The 16,070-nt window shown below is 37.8% G+C and overlaps 1 protein-coding gene across 2 annotated transcripts in view; it reads left to right on the top strand.

The window, feature by feature from the left end:
- The window catches only part of cep128 (centrosomal protein 128), an 82,403-nt gene extending 67,157 nt beyond the window's left edge, over positions 1–15,246 (top strand). For both annotated transcript variants that reach the window (XM_078173695.1, XM_078173694.1), the window contains 4 exons: positions 4,695–4,772; positions 5,713–5,826; positions 9,210–9,318; positions 14,530–15,246. In XM_078173695.1, the coding sequence (XP_078029821.1) occupies positions 4,695–4,772; positions 5,713–5,826; positions 9,210–9,318; positions 14,530–14,603 (375 nt within the window). In that variant the 3' untranslated portion in view covers positions 14,604–15,246. The remainder of the gene's footprint in view (positions 1–4,694; positions 4,773–5,712; positions 5,827–9,209; positions 9,319–14,529) is intronic.
- Positions 15,247–16,070: the final 824 nt, after the last annotated feature.

Below are 16,070 nucleotides of genomic sequence, written 5' to 3'. Positions count from 1 at the left end.
TGTCCAACCAAGCGCGAGCAGAGCCACTGATTGCGGAAGCACCGATTGGCACACGCAGCTGTCAGTCATGATGTCACACCTCCTTTTTATAGCATCTTCTTATTAAAACCTAACTCATCAGAAAAACAAACATCAGTGTGAAAACATTATTTGACATGTACTTTGATTTTTTTGTTTGACCCGTGTGTCATCTGCTTGCATGGAGGGGGTGGGGTTTATGACATGTACTGCAGCCAGCCACCAGGGGGCGAATGAGATGTTTTGGCTTCACTTCTGGGGAGCTGACGTGTCGTTCATCTTTATATACTGTATATGATTGGAACTTTTCAAAGCGCTAGAAAATGATGCATTATAGTCGTATAAACACCGTAGTTCTCATGTCGTTCAAATGTTTTTGTTGAGGATTTTATACAGTTATGCCTACAAATAGCGTGATAAGTTACTCCTCACTGAAAAAAGACATTCATCATATCATTTATTTAATTAAGTTATATTTGAAAAGTAATTAGTTGCTTTGAGTGAAGCACTTGAAAGTCCTTGAATTTAATTTTGTCTGTATGAACAATGTTCAATTTAGAATCTAAACCCTGACAGCCCCGGTATGTATATCCAGGTTTATAAAACTTGGATTTATGAAATGCCCCCGAGTTATTAAATTAGAAGTGATGTTGACTCTCAGCCTGACTCAGAGCAGCTGTGAAGGCATGTTCACCTCAGGCTGTGTTTGTCTAGCAACCCATAGAGGCTAACACAGGATTAGAAATGATTGCTTTAGTCAAGGCTCAGAGCTCTGTTAATCATCATACGTCTTGCTGACAGGGTCAAAAACAGAGCTGTACTGACAATACAGTATTGACCTCACCATCCGAGCCGTTAACGTCCACACTAACATCCTTATTCTGCTATTAGATCCCAGCCTGAAATTACTTAGCACCACCGAGCGGTTATATCGACCTAAGCTGTTTTTACTCTCTTGAAAAAATAAATAAGTAAAGCTGTCTCACGCACGCCGTCCATCTATCACAATTATGTGGCACGCTTGGCCACTTCAACCTTAAATGAGCTGTCGTGAGAAAGAAGAGGAAATACCTCAAACCACGATCAGGTCAGATAATTTCTGCTTACTGCAACAACACAGCGGCAGCATGCATCGACTCATCCTCCACTCAGCCTGGGTGGTGGAGATCAACCAGCGAGTCTCAGCTGTTTGTCAGTGTGCCATTCAGTGTAGCAATCAGCGTGACACCGTGTTAACAACCAGTTCTTTTGATGCTTAAATGCTCCATCTGAATGGGAATAGGAAGGCTATTGAAAGTACAGTGGAGGGATGAAAAGAATGGAGTACAGCCAGAGTAGTTAGTTAATCAAAGGTTGTGCTCAGTGTGTTGTCACAAAAGTCCTCAATCAGCCTCTGAATGACCGGGTAGAGTGACTTCATATCTGTCGCCATGTAGGTTTGAAAGGGAAATATTATGAACTGCATTCACAAACATACCAGTTTAACACAGCAGAAAACAAACATCAATATTTACCAGAGCTGTTCATGTTAAAGGAATACTACACTAAAAATACTGTCTCCAAGGTCCAACACTATCACAATATGCCTGGTTCAATTTATTTCTATTTCATCTGCAGCATAGTCCACTTTTCCACATTAATCCATATCCTCAGTTTCCTGATGTCAGACAGAATCATCAACTCGTTATTGGGGGTGTAGCAACATGCGCATTTGTATTGAGCTATTCAGTACGAGGCTTTTGGTTTGGTACGCATTACAAACTGAACGATTCGTTGAACTATCCCAATATATAAAGCTAAAACTGTTTAATATAATGTTCTCAGTATGGGTGGACGATATGGCCCTAAAATAACATCACCATATTTCAGGGTATTTTTGTGATAACGATATTCTCGACGATATGACTAATTAGTAAAAAATATATATTATTAATTTAAGAAAATTGAATTGCAACAAAATAAGTGATATAGTTTCACAGTTTGCTTCATCTGGACCTTTGTGCTCTGCCATTTCTCCTCTAATCATCACGCTGTAACCTGTGACAGGCTGTTATGATACCACAACTATCACACAGTCACATATATGGAGTTTTTTCACGTAGGTTTACATTACTAAATGTTTATGACAGAATCACTTGATGCACAGCGAGAGAGGAGAGGGAGAGACACTGTGCTGCTGCCAGAGGAGCCGCTGAATGAGTTCCCTCTGAGTGGTAACTCGCTAAAAGAGGACACCACAGTTTATTCCACACTACTGAAGCTGCTCCTCTTTTTGGAACCACTGCAGAATCGGTAATAATTTCGCTTGTTGTTGCCGTGGGTAACAGTATGACGTCAATGTCAACAAGTCGAAATATTGTGAGTACCACGACATGAATTTTTCACATCATATTAAAAATTATACCGGTATTATTGTGAACGAGACGATATGGCACACCCCTCGTTCTCAGTGCAGTTGCATTCAGCAAGGCAGCCCAAAGACAGAACAAGCAACATGCAAAGCAGAACGCTCAACTCCATGCTGCGCTACGCTAGCTCATTGCAATATGGTTAGTAACACCATTACCAGATCCTCCAATCACCTGCAGGTCTGGTGTTAGGAACCACAAAAAAACAGTGTGTTCAATCTGCTATACATTAGGTGACATCAGTGGGAACCCTTCAGACATGTCAACACAGTCACCTGACTTCACCCCTTGTGTGTGTTAGCAGGTTGAACTATAGACGAAAACAAGGAGCAACACAAGCTAAAGTTAACCTTGCAGCTTTAAGGTAGCCAGTCCCAACTGATTCAAACAGAAAGGAAATCATCTCGGCAATTGGTAATGTTACATTTATAGCTGTGGATATGAGACTCGGCTCTGTTGTGGAAAACGCAGGCTACTAACATGCTTAATGTAATTGAGCCCCATTAAAATACTCCTCTATGAGCCCCAAATTATGATGTTAGTTTTAATACATTGGAATAAAAAAAAAGTTTTTTTCTTCATTTCAGAAACAAAACTGTTTCTTTGTGTTTGTTTATAACTACAAAACTATATTTAATATTGTTTAAGGAGCTGTTTTTATTTTATATACTGCTAAAAAGACACCCCGGAGGACGGGTTGCTCAGGTATAACCCCATCATTGTTCTAAAAAAAAAAAATAAAAAAAATCATACTGTCAAAACTCTACAGAGCAGATCCAAAATCCTCCGTAGCGAGACACTTTGAGGAGGCCAGACATCCAACTACTGCTCTCAGGTTCTGTGGCACTGATGTATTTAACCCTCGCCACAGACATACAGATCTGGAAACAAAACTCCTGCAGGGTGAAAGTAGAACACTGAATTTGTCCTGCTTTTTATAGACATGTACATGTGTACGTACCAGCGTGGCCCCCTTTGGACCTGCTGTCGTATTTTGTCCTTTCTTTTTTATTATTCTGTGTGCAGTCATGTTTTTGTACATTTATATATTTTTAATGCTCTGCTGTCATACATTGGTGTTTGAGGATGTTCGGAATAGTAAAATACTCCTCAGAGATGACCTCATCTAATTAGTGACACCAGCTGATTGATTCGTCACACCTGGTGGGAACCTGTCTGTGTCTGTATCTGCTCTGTGAAGCTCTCGTCAGTAGCGCTAATGATAGTCAAGGACTGAAAATGAAATGAAACACCTGTGGACCTTTATGTAGCTGTCCAGCTCAGCTGCATTGGTGTGCAAGTATCTCCTCTGCTGTGCATATCATGTGAACTATTACATCACTACTCGTTACACTCTCATTTCTATTTTCAGTCTGACACTGAACCGATTAAATATCTGAACATATGAAATAATATATTTACAACTGTACCTGATCTGTGCTCAGTCTAAACACAGGTGTGTTGTGCACACGTGAATATTTATGATACAGTTTAAAAGGACAACATCAGTAAATATTTCACACTCTGTTTTGTCATGTGGGAGGACATAAATAATACATAACAGAGCAAACAGTATCAGCTGTTCTGCCTCTGTATTTGAGCAGTACATCCCAGATTATCTCTGCAAACACAAAGGCATCAGTAGTCGCCACAGAGCAGTTAGAGCCCACGGACAGCTGATCCAGCTGTGCAGCCGTCATCAGTAATCATCCCTTCAGGTGACCCTTGACTGGGAATGATTTCACTAAATGTGCGTTTCATCCATTATTCCTTCCTCGCTTCACTCTCTTTTATCTTTGAGGGAAACAGGGAGACAATTAAGGGAATTGAGATGCAGCCCCGGTATTTACCTGTGGACAACCCTACATTTGTTTTTAGTTTTTGTATTGTTGTGTTTTCTGCTTGTCCCTTACAAGGTGATTTATGATTCAGGGAGTCTTGGGGTTTTTTTTGTTTGTTTTTTCTTAGTTTTTAAAATGAGACTATCCTCCTCACTATCCTTCTTAAGAGTTCTTGTTCCAATAATCACTTCCAGATGCATTATTGAACATATTTTTTAAGATTTTAGCACAAACGTAGATTTTGTATTAATTTCTCAGTGAAAACTCTACAGTTCGTCATGTATTTGGTGTTTGTAGATTTAAACAGCTGGGCTTAAATGGCTAAATGTGCCTGTCAGACAAACTAAGACACTAATATTGTCATGTAAATTAAATTATTTTATGTGTTATGTGTGTGTGTGTGTGTGTGTGTGTGTGTGTTTTCCAGAACACACGAGTCGCCCTGGACCACCTGGAGTCGATTCCAGAGAAACAATGTCTGATGGAGAACTTTAAAGATTTGGAGGTGGGATATTTTTTTAAAAACCTGAATACAGTGGTTACAAAGTTCTTCGATAAACTTCATTTTCTTTTCCTCAAATTACCAACACTGGATGCAGTAGTAAAACATAAAAACATAAAGATGCATTAAATGAATACCCTGCAGATAATCACTAAGGAATTGTCTTGAACCGGCATTAGCTAGTGTGAAAGATAAGGCTGGATGATGTGGCAAAAATTAATTGATATTTTGATATTGGTCAATGTTGAAATTTAGCACTATATATGATTTATTTTTTTATTATCCTTTGTGTATTTTTTTTGTGTATTGTGACAGTGCTACCAATTTGAAACCTCATTAGTTAAACTTTAGAATATAGTTTTTATAAAAAAGAATAGCATTTAACTGGTGGTCAGCAGGCGTCACCGCTACCCACGTGGAAGTGGTCAGGTGCGTTTTTGGCCCTACTCCAGGAAAGGTCCATCCCTGACGTGGCTCAGCATGTTAATACTGAGTAAATGCGAATTAGGGCGGCATGGTTTGATTCTGCGCCGCCAAAAATGCCAATGAAAAAGGGTGTAATATATGTTTCTGAAAACACTTGAGGTGAGAAATATGCAACGCAGTAACAGAATATTGATTCAGATTTGATCAGGGCTGCCTAGTTTGACAGTTTGACCTCAGTTCACAGAATGATTGACATGATTGACAGCTGCGGTAGAGACTCCTCGACTTTGATTGGTTGTTTTCGTTCAGGTCCGGTGATGCCATGAGAAGCACAGCTAGGAACATGATTTGTTTTCACAGATTATCTCTCATGAATGTCTGTGTGGTCATAGTGACAGTTTCAGCAAATATGAGAAAAAAAAATTTTTTTTTGATAAAGTGACCAGCAGTATCTTTGTGGACAGTTGTGTCTTTTGTGACTGGTTCCAGTGACACAGCCTCCATTTTGTGCTAACAGGAGTCACAGCGACAGAGGGAGCTGGTAGAGCAGCGTTACACCAAATACAAAGAGATCGTCTGGGACCTGCAGCACCAGCTGGACGAGTCCAAACGCAGGATCCAGGAGTACAGAGTACGACACACACACACACACACACACACACACAGTCCTGTACTCTAGAAAAATGAGCTTTATAATGCCGTACAGGAGCCTGTACTACCAAACAGCAACCCACACTTTTTTTCTATTTCAGTCCCTAATTGCGGTGCTTTGTTCAAACAGCAGCCGTTTGGATAAGGATAGCCTGACATTGAGAGCCATTTATGAGTCTAGCTCGCCCACACCGGTGCCAATGTGTGCACCGCACCTAATTTGCAACTTGTATGAATAAATGAATAATTTCACATGCTGGTAATGCATCACGGATGGACAGAGTGGGACAAGCTGGAGTAATGGCACAGTTGTACACTCAGACAAAACCTAAATTTTACCAGTCTGTGTTAATTGCTACAGCCATCTTCTGTGCTATAAAGCAGTCAGGGGAGCCATCAAGACATCATTGTTGACAGCTGATTGCCATCAGCAGTTTGCAACCACCCCTCAACAGCCATACAGTCACTTTTTAAATGGTTTTAATCTGCCAGATTACCCCGTTGGTTTGCCAAATGACTCCCGTGTTGAGTGATAAGTGGCGATTGCATTAGCTTAATAGCTGCTGCCCATCCGGGGTTTGTTTAAGGAAAACGGATGGATGGAGGGTCCTTACAAGACTTCCATCTTGATCCGAGTCAGCGATGCCAACAACAACAAACAGTGTCTACACTGAACCTAACAGCGGCTCTCTGCTTGAAACACAAGCTTCTAAAGCTGCGTTCAGACGGGATTATTTGTTGGCTCGGTTCTTGTCCTGTCATTACAGGACATCTGTAATGTTAATGATCTATAAACACAGGATAAAAGAAATCTGTAATATGTGTCAAACTTGAAGAGGCAGCAGTGACTTGGCAGGCCTTGCAACAGAATCACAGAATATTAAGAGATATCTGTTCAGGCTGGGACACTTGTGCCGCCGTGTTTACAGGCAAATAAATGTCTGTAAAAGAAGCTTTTACCATACACGGTTGCACACGGTGCATACAGGGACTCAAATCACTCACTTCCCAAACAGAATATTTTATGGTTGTGTGGAGCTCCTGGGATGTTGAAACAAGCATTTTGTGGGCGGCTGAATCTGGCCCACAACTCTCATTTAAAGGTGCTTTGAATGTGTCTGTGTCGCTGTGCTCTGTGAAGTCTGGTACTGTGAGACACACCTTATACACAGATTTACTGCTGATTTTACATTGTGAAGTTTAGCCATGTTAGGGATGTAGTGATGCGGCACATCCTCAGTTAGTCTTTGGACCAACAGACAGATGTAATATCTCACTAATTATTCCATGATCAGATCTGACTTACTGTTTATGCTTTGCTGTTATCTTTTTTAGTGAAGCTAAGCCAAACTTCTGAGCTGGCAGCCATGTTCTAGGATGTAAACAAAAATGTCTCCTCTCACATTAAGGCATGCTGTTGGAGGTTGTTTTACTTAACCAATAAATTAAAATCATGATGTTTATCCATTAGATTGTGATGGATTCAGTCAGAGGCGGTTTATTTTCTCTGTGTTATGTAAACTATGTCGACTGTTATTGTTTCACTCACAGTGGTTGTTCATTATGATGTGTTATTGACTGTACTGTGATGTGAAGTGTGAATGCATATTTTATAATGTCGCCATATAACTGCGTAGACTCCAGGAAGAATAGCTGCTACAGTTGAAAGCTAATGGGGGATCTTATATACAAACAAAACCTGCTTTGTTGACAAACTGCGTAACAAATTCTGTGACGTTAAATTGATACTTCACCTACAAAATTACCACTTGTATGTCAGGTAGTCATGCCCTGTAGGGTTGGGTATTGTTTGGGATATTTTTTTTCTGATACTGGTACTAAAACGATGATTTCAAAACAGCACCGGTGCCTGAACCAATGCTTTTGAAGCCCAAAACGACAGTCAGCGATGTCGAGTAACAGCTTTTGTTTTATTGCAAAGGCAAATTTGAACTTCAAGTTAAACAATATATAAATTCTCACAGCTTTAAGTATACTTAACTATATTCATATGAATATAAAACACCATTAGCAAATTCACATAACAAATTAACTTCACTCTCTTTGCTCTGGTCACTGCAGCCTCACTGTCACACACAAGAGCTCTCTGTCTCTTTTCCTCTTTCAGCTGTGTGCGCTCTCTGTGCACACAGTCTGGCACCAAAGTTTGTATTGTGATTCGGAATTTGTGAAGAAAACTCTGTTTGTCTCACATATCCATGGGAGACCACAAACATATTGATTTATTGATTCACTAAAGACCACATTTGACAACAACAAGACTTGTTTACAAAGTCTCACAGAACTCGTGCAGCATAATCCAAGTGTCATTTATCCAGTCGTGTGCTCAGTACTTCCCAAACACATTACAATAAGAAGTTACTGTTTAAACTCATCTTTGCTCTTTTCAAAGTCAGACTCAACACTAAAGTTTGTGTTTGGGAAGTACTGAGTGTACAACTGCATAAATGAGACTTGGATTAACTGAAGCGGCACCGAGGATGAGAAATGAAGCCAAAAACTGCAGTGCCTCTAATGGCCACTTGAGGCTGACTCCAGTCAATCCCCATCGACCCCATGTGACAATGCCCAACTTTACAGCAGAAATAAACATGTTTACAGCCTGGTTTTGGTCTCTACAGCTAATTTCAACATTCATGACAGCTGTACAGGGGGTGAATTTTTTTACAACTCATTTACATTTCATCAAGGCTCAAAGTTACACACGTTTAAGGGCAGAGCTGCTTGATTGACAGGATGTCTGCGAGGTGTTGCTACCGGTCGTTGCAGTCTGAAAGTCAGATCCACCCCTCATTCCTCCACAGTTCCAACCTCTCGTCCAAATATGGTTACTTCTGGCTCCAGAAAGCCAAGATAGCGACAGCAGAAATGCCAAACTCAAGGCTTCAAACCCATGTATAATGTCACGTTCGCTACTTCCATTATTTATACAGTCTATATCCTCTTTGCCACTGCGCAAATAAACCACTAACACCTGCTAAATCAATATGTTCGCCGTTTTCAAAGAAGGCATGCAAAGAAACTGTTTTCTTTACAAATTTGTGGTAACACAGCATAACTAACTGATTTTAAAAATGCTCATTTTGTGCGTGAAGTGTCCCTGTAAGTCCATGTACTAGGTCCTGGCAGAGGTGTGCAACTTTTGTGGACTGTGAAATGCTTACTGCAGTTCCCTGTCTTGTGACTGAATTAAAAAAACTTAAGTTAGGTACTGATAGGCAGAATGGAAATACACGTGTCTTATCAAACCCACAGTTCTTGGAAATGTGGATGATATCCCAATCCTTCTGATTAGTCAGTGGATGATTTGGGTTTAACAGTTACTGTCCTCCTGTCTTTCAGGATGAGAAACTGGACGCCACCTCCAGGAGCCTGAGACTGGCTGCTCTTTCTTCCTCCATGAAAGGCCCCAGCACGTTTCTCAGCAGCTCACTGAGATCTGACACACTGTGTGAGTAACCCTGTGTTCTGACAGCTTATCTACGCGCTGTGTTGATGGTAGTCATGTTTTTCTGCATTTCTGCGTTGCCAGATAATTTAAAAACGTACACCAGTATTTTAAAATGTCCTACAGCATCAGGAGTCTGCACAGTGATGGCGAGAATGTAAATCCAAGTAACTGCTGAATTGCACAGTTCAGCATATTATTACAAAGCTTAAGTTGTGATATACATAATTACACATGATGGATTTCAGTGTCAGTCTTAAAGCACTGTCACTTATCCACTGAGTATTTCAACATGGCACCCAGAGCTCAAACTTTCCATCAGTGCTCTGGAAGTGTGTCTGTCTGTATCACTGCCAGTGGCTCGTGGCCAAAATCACTTGTAGCATTTTGCTAAGCTGCTTACAGATATTTGGCACAGTGTGAGAGGAGCGTACTTTCCGTGGTTTTGTGCTTTTTTTACCGCCAAGAATTTTGGTGACCAAAACATATCTATGGCAATTTAACACTAGTGTTAATATACAAAACAATTATCACATGTATTCATGGCAAGATTGGCTGTAACTGACAGTGCCAATCATTTTCTACTGTACGCCTTCCAGAAGGAATAGATCCATTAACAGTTGAAGGAAATATAGTACTCCCACTTTTTCGGCTGTGACCTATGACAGAGTATGAGGACCATCACAGTTTTTACAAAAATAAATAAATAAATAAATAGAAATAACAACAATAATAATAATAATAATAATAATAATAATGATAATAATGCAGAGCTGGGGAAAGGCCGGTGATTTTCTAAAATTACATCCTATTTTAACAAGGAAAAAAATTTCTGACATTCAAGTAGAAAATTTATGGGGGAAAAAACCCTCACAAATTTAAGAGAAAATGCTCATATATTCCCTGGCATTATTAAGTCATACATTTGCATTAAAAACTAGGAAGCTCCCTTAGATTAAAGTCACACATTTACAAAAAAAAATGTTATAGTATGCCCTAAAAATGTTATAAAAATGTGTAGTTTAATTTGTCAAAGCCATAGTAATAGTAGTAAGTCATAGTAAAGTATGCAACAAAAATATAAAGAATTTGTTATCTGTGTTTTATATAATTAAATGTGTTTGGGACCAATCAGTGAGGATACAGGGGTTGTTGACAGAAATTTGAGTTTATTTATCCCCAAAAATGCATGAAACATTACAAACCAATAACTGAACCACCAGGCCTAGAAAAGAGGTCAACACAAAATAACTATACTCAGTGTAACAACAAAACAACGTGTTAACTCAACAAACTGACCTGTCACTATGACACATGAGGGAACATTATGGTGGTTTAGCCATACCAAATAACACAAAGGGTATTCAAAATGGAAAACAACTGCAACTAAATATGAAGTAAAAGTAACTTAACCATAATCGTCATTAATAAAAATTGTCATAGTATAGTATGACATTTTATAACATGATTAAGTATGCCATAAACAATTCATAGTAAAGTACGATATAAAAATCATTAAAAGTTACAGGATAGTTTGCCATAAAAATGTCATTAAAAAACTAGTATTGCACATAGCACACTACACCAAAAAAATTGTAAAAAAGTGCCATTAGAAAAGTGAAAAACATGAAAAACAATATATCGTCCAAAATCATTAAAAAAGTCATAGTAAAGAATGACATCCGGAATCATGAAAAAATGTCATAGTATAACATCTCGCCCGAAATCGTAAAAAAAAAAAAAATCATAGTATAGCATGTCATCCAAAATCATGGAAAAACTCACTGTATATAGCATGTCGTCCAAAATGATGAAAAAATGTCATAGTATAGCATGTCGTCCGGAAATGATGAAAAAATGTCATAGTATAGTATGTTGTCCAAAATCATGAAAAATGTCATAGTATAGCATGTCGTCCAAAATGATGAAAAAATGTCATAGTATAGCATGTCATCCGGAAATCATGAAAAATGTCATAGTATAGCATGTCTTCCAAAATCATAAAAAAATGTCATAGTATAGCATGTCTTCCAAAATCATAAAAAAATGTCATAGTATAGCATGTCTTCCAACATCATGAAAACATGTCATAGTATAGCATGTCGCCCGAAATCGTAAAAACGTCATAGTATAGCATGTCGTCCAAAATCATGGAAAAACTCACTGTATATAGCATGTCGTCCAAAATGATGAAAAAATGTCATAGTATAGCATGTCATCCGGAAATCATGAAAAATGTCATAGTATAGCATGTCTTCCAAAATCATGAAAAAACATTATAGTATAGCATGTCGTCCAAAATCATGAAAAAACATAGTATTGTATGACATGAAAACTCTTTATTGAAAAACATAACAGTATAGTATGGCACGGAAATTTCACAACAGTAACACCATAGTATTGTCTGACATGTACATTTGTATTGAAAAACACCATAGTAAACAATTACATTATATATGTAAAACACAATTATATAGTATGGCATGAAAAAATGTCGTAGTAAAGCATGTCTTCCAAAATCATGAAAAAACATCATAGTATAGTATGTCGTCAGAAATCATGAAAAAACATCACAGTATAGTATGTCGTCAGAAATCATGAAAAAAAGTCATAGTAAAGAATGACATCCGGAATCATGAAAAAATGTCATAACATCTCACCCAAAATCGTAAAAAAAAAAAAAGTCATAGTATAGCATGTCGTCCAAAATCATGGAAAAAGTCACTGTATATAGCACGTCGCCCAAAATCATGAAAAAATGTCATAGTATAGCATGTCGCCCGAAATCGTAAAAAAAGTCATAGTATAGCATGTCGTCCAAAATCATGGAAAAACTCACTGTATATAGCATGTCGTCCAAAATGATGAAAAAATGTCATAGTATAGCATGTCGTCCGGAAATGATGAAAAAATGTCATAGTATAGTATGTCTTCCAAAATCATAAAAAAATGTCATAGTATAGCATGTCTTCCAAAATCATAAAAAAATGTCATAGTATAGCATGTCTTCCAACATCATGAAAACATGTCATAGTATAGCATGTCGCCCGAAATCGTAAAAAAAGTCATAGTATAGCATGTCGTCCAAAATCATGGAAAAACTCACTGTATATAGCATGTCGTCCAAAATGATGAAAAAATGTCATAGTATAGCATGTCATCCGGAAATCATGAAAAATGTCATAGTATAGCATGTCTTCCAAAATCATGAAAAAACATTATAGTATAGCATGTCGTCCAAAATCATGAAAAAACATAGTATTGTATGACATGAAAACTCTTTATTGAAAAACATAACAGTATAGTATGGCACGGAAATTTCACAACAGTAACACCATAGTATTGTCTGACATGTACATTTGTATTGAAAAACACCATAGTAAACAATTACATTATATATGTAAAACACAATTATATAGTATGGCATGAAAAAATGTCATAGTAAAGCATGTCTTCCAAAATCATGAAAAAACATCAAAGTATAGTATGTCGTCAGAAATCATGAAAAAACATCACAGTATAGCATGTCGTCAGAAATCATGAAAAAAAGTCATAGTAAAGAATGACATCCGGAATCATGAAAAAATGTCATAACATCTCACCCAAAATCGTAAAAAAAAAAAAAAAGTCATAGTATAGCATGTCGTCCAAAATCATGGAAAAAGTCACTGTATATAGCACGTCGCCCAAAATCATGAAAAAATGTCAGTATGGCATGTCGTCCAAAAATCATGAAAAAATGTCATAGTATAGTATGTCGTCCAAAATGATGAAAAAATGTCACAGTATAGCATGTCGTCCGAAATCATGAAAAAACGTCACAGTATGGGCGAGATGTTATACTACGATAACATCTCGCCCAAAATCGCAAAAATAGCATGTCGTCCAAAATGATGGAAAAAATGTCACAGTATAGCATGTCTTCCAAAATGATGAAAAAATGTCATAGTATAACATGTCGTCCAAAATGATGAAAAAATGTCACAGTATAGCATGTCTTCCAAAATGATGAAAAAATGTCATAGTATAACATGTCGTCCAAAATGATGAAAAAATGTCATAGTATAACATGTCGTCCAAAATGATGAAAAAATGTCACAGTATAGCATGTCTTCCAAAATGATGAAAAAATGTCATAGTATAACATGTCGTCCAAAATGATGAAAAAATGTCATAGTATAACATGTCGTCCAAAATGATGAAAAAATGTCATAGTATAACATGTCGTCCAAAATGATGAAAAAATGTCATAGTATAGCATGTCTTCCAAAATGATGAAAAAATGTCATAGTATAACATGTCGTCCAAAATGATGAAAAAATGTCATAGTATAACATGTCGTCCAAAATGATGAAAAAATGTCATAGTATAGTATGTCGTCAGAAATCATGAAAAAACATCATAGTATAGTATGGATCGTGTGTGTGTGTGTGCTGTTTTTAGACCCTCTGCACTCAGCTCTTATTGGCCAGCTGAGTGCTGAACACTATACTATTGGTGGAACTACCCATGTGCTTCGCTGAAAATCAGAAGATGATTCGTTAAATGCTAATTTAAGCCAAGTTGTTGCCACAAAAAAAAAAACAAAATAATAATAATAGAAATGTCTGTCAAGCCAGAAATCGGGCACCATGCCAGAGTACTTTAAGCCCTGAGTATAGTATGGTATGAATAAAACCTATTATATCATGTCTTCCAAAATCATGAAAAAACACCATAGAACAGCCTGACATGAAAGAATTGTGAAAAAACATAGTATTGTATACGACTTTTTTTTTTTATTATTGACAAACACCATAGTATACAATGACATTAAAATATAAAAACGACTATATAGTATAGAATGAAAAAAGTCAGTGTAGCAAGTTGTGTGAAATCTAACAGTCAATAGTTAAGTAAAAGTGGACATATGTTCTAAATGTTCAGAAATTCCCTCAAGGTGTTCCCGAGATATTTCTTTTCCACACTACATCACCTGACTTCCTGGTACAAACTGGAGGTGTTTTTCTTTCATTTAATTTCTGAGAATTAGTTTTTTTTCTTGTAAATTTAATTTTTTTTATCTCAGAACTTAAGTCTATTTCTTGGCATATTACCCAGCTCCATATTTATTTTATTTTCAAACCTACGATGAGCTTCGTGCACGTTCATGGTAACTGAGTGACAGAAATGGAACATAACTGTTTTTCTTTCACCTCCCCCCCTCTGCCACAGCTCCTCACAAACGCCTGACCACTTCAGACTTGGATGACTCCCCAGTCAACGGGGCCAAACCCCTCACAGATTAGCTCAACCGCAAGTGACCCTTTATCTGTATCTGTCCAAACCCAAACACACGGTGTTTCCAGCTGATTCTACCTGCCCGCTGCTCATCCAGAACAAAGAAACAACCTGAGTGCACAGGGAGGCCCTGCTCTCAACACTAATCCTCCTCCACTACCTCAACCAGGCAATCACTGGAGGTGCTCAGGAGCAGAGGGGTGAGACTGTGACACTCACAGCAAACTTTGGAGGAGATTTAAGTTTGGACACTGTAGCAGAGGACGTACTGTAAAGTGTTTAAATGCTATTTATAACTTCAATTGAATGTATTTAACAATTTGTAAACCAAAAGTTTTACATTTAATGCCATCGTACCAACACTTTAACAGCTGTTAAATATTGTTTACTTTGTGATCAGTCTGTACTCATTATCATGCCAATGTGTCTGTGCTCAGTTCAAACTAAACACTGGTGCCTTTTGAACAATGTGTAATTTTGTTTTTCTACGAACATACTGTTGTTTTCATCATCAAAATGTGACATCTGTATTTCTTAATGGCTTTATATTTTTTGTTTTTAATGCAGTATATATTTAAAGCACAAATAGATGTCTATTTTTTATGAAATGTCAAGGAAGTATATGCACTATGAATAAATCCCCATACAGCCAAATGTCTGGTTTCATAAGCACACTTGATGTCCGCCTCATTTCAGACTCAAGTGTTTGCTTTGCAGCAGCTCAGAGATTTCAGATACTCCCACCAGACTATCTTTTATGCTTTTTGCTAAAACCCTTCATTGGAGAGAACAACCTACAGCCACATGAGACAGAAAAGTCTTCTTTTAATTTACTGCTCAGCCTCAAAGACGTAAACACACTACCTGCTGTATAAACATTTCTCACAGTTGTACATAATCTTGTTGGAGCTGCATGTTTCTAAACTGTGCACAGTATAAATCTGACCAAAGTATGGAGCCCCAACGCTGACTAAATGTAGTGAGAGGATATCAGTCAAAAGTATAACTGAATGTATCACATTATATTCAGTTCAGTTATTAAAATGGAGTAGTTTATACTTTTCCTTTGAAGGGACAGTTCACTCCAAGTAGACTACTAGAGATGTCTGTCTTCTCTCCAGTATAATAAACTAGATGGTTCTCAGCTTTTAGTGTTTGAAGCACCAAAAAATACATTTGAAAAACTCAACATCAATGTCTCTTTCCAGAAATCATGACCTGGTTACTCAAGATAATCCACAGACCTTGCTGTGAGCAGTTTCACGTAGGAACTATTTTCTTTCTACCAAACTACACCCACCAACTGTATTACTGCACAGAAGGAAGAGTGCATCTACTCATGACAACGTGAGATGCAAACATTTATGTCGTCCTCCTCTGTTGAGCCTTAACATTAGCTAGCTCAGTGGTGCTAGGTGAGCTAGCAGTAGATGCACTCTTCCTTCTGTGCAGTGATACAGTTGGTGGATGTAGTT

This window comes from Epinephelus lanceolatus, chromosome 13 (assembly GCF_041903045.1).
Source record: "Epinephelus lanceolatus isolate andai-2023 chromosome 13, ASM4190304v1, whole genome shotgun sequence".
Taxonomy (NCBI): domain Eukaryota; kingdom Metazoa; phylum Chordata; class Actinopteri; order Perciformes; family Serranidae; genus Epinephelus; species Epinephelus lanceolatus.
The sequence above is the reverse complement of the archived record's forward strand: the minus strand, read 5'-3'. Positions and strand labels throughout refer to the sequence as shown.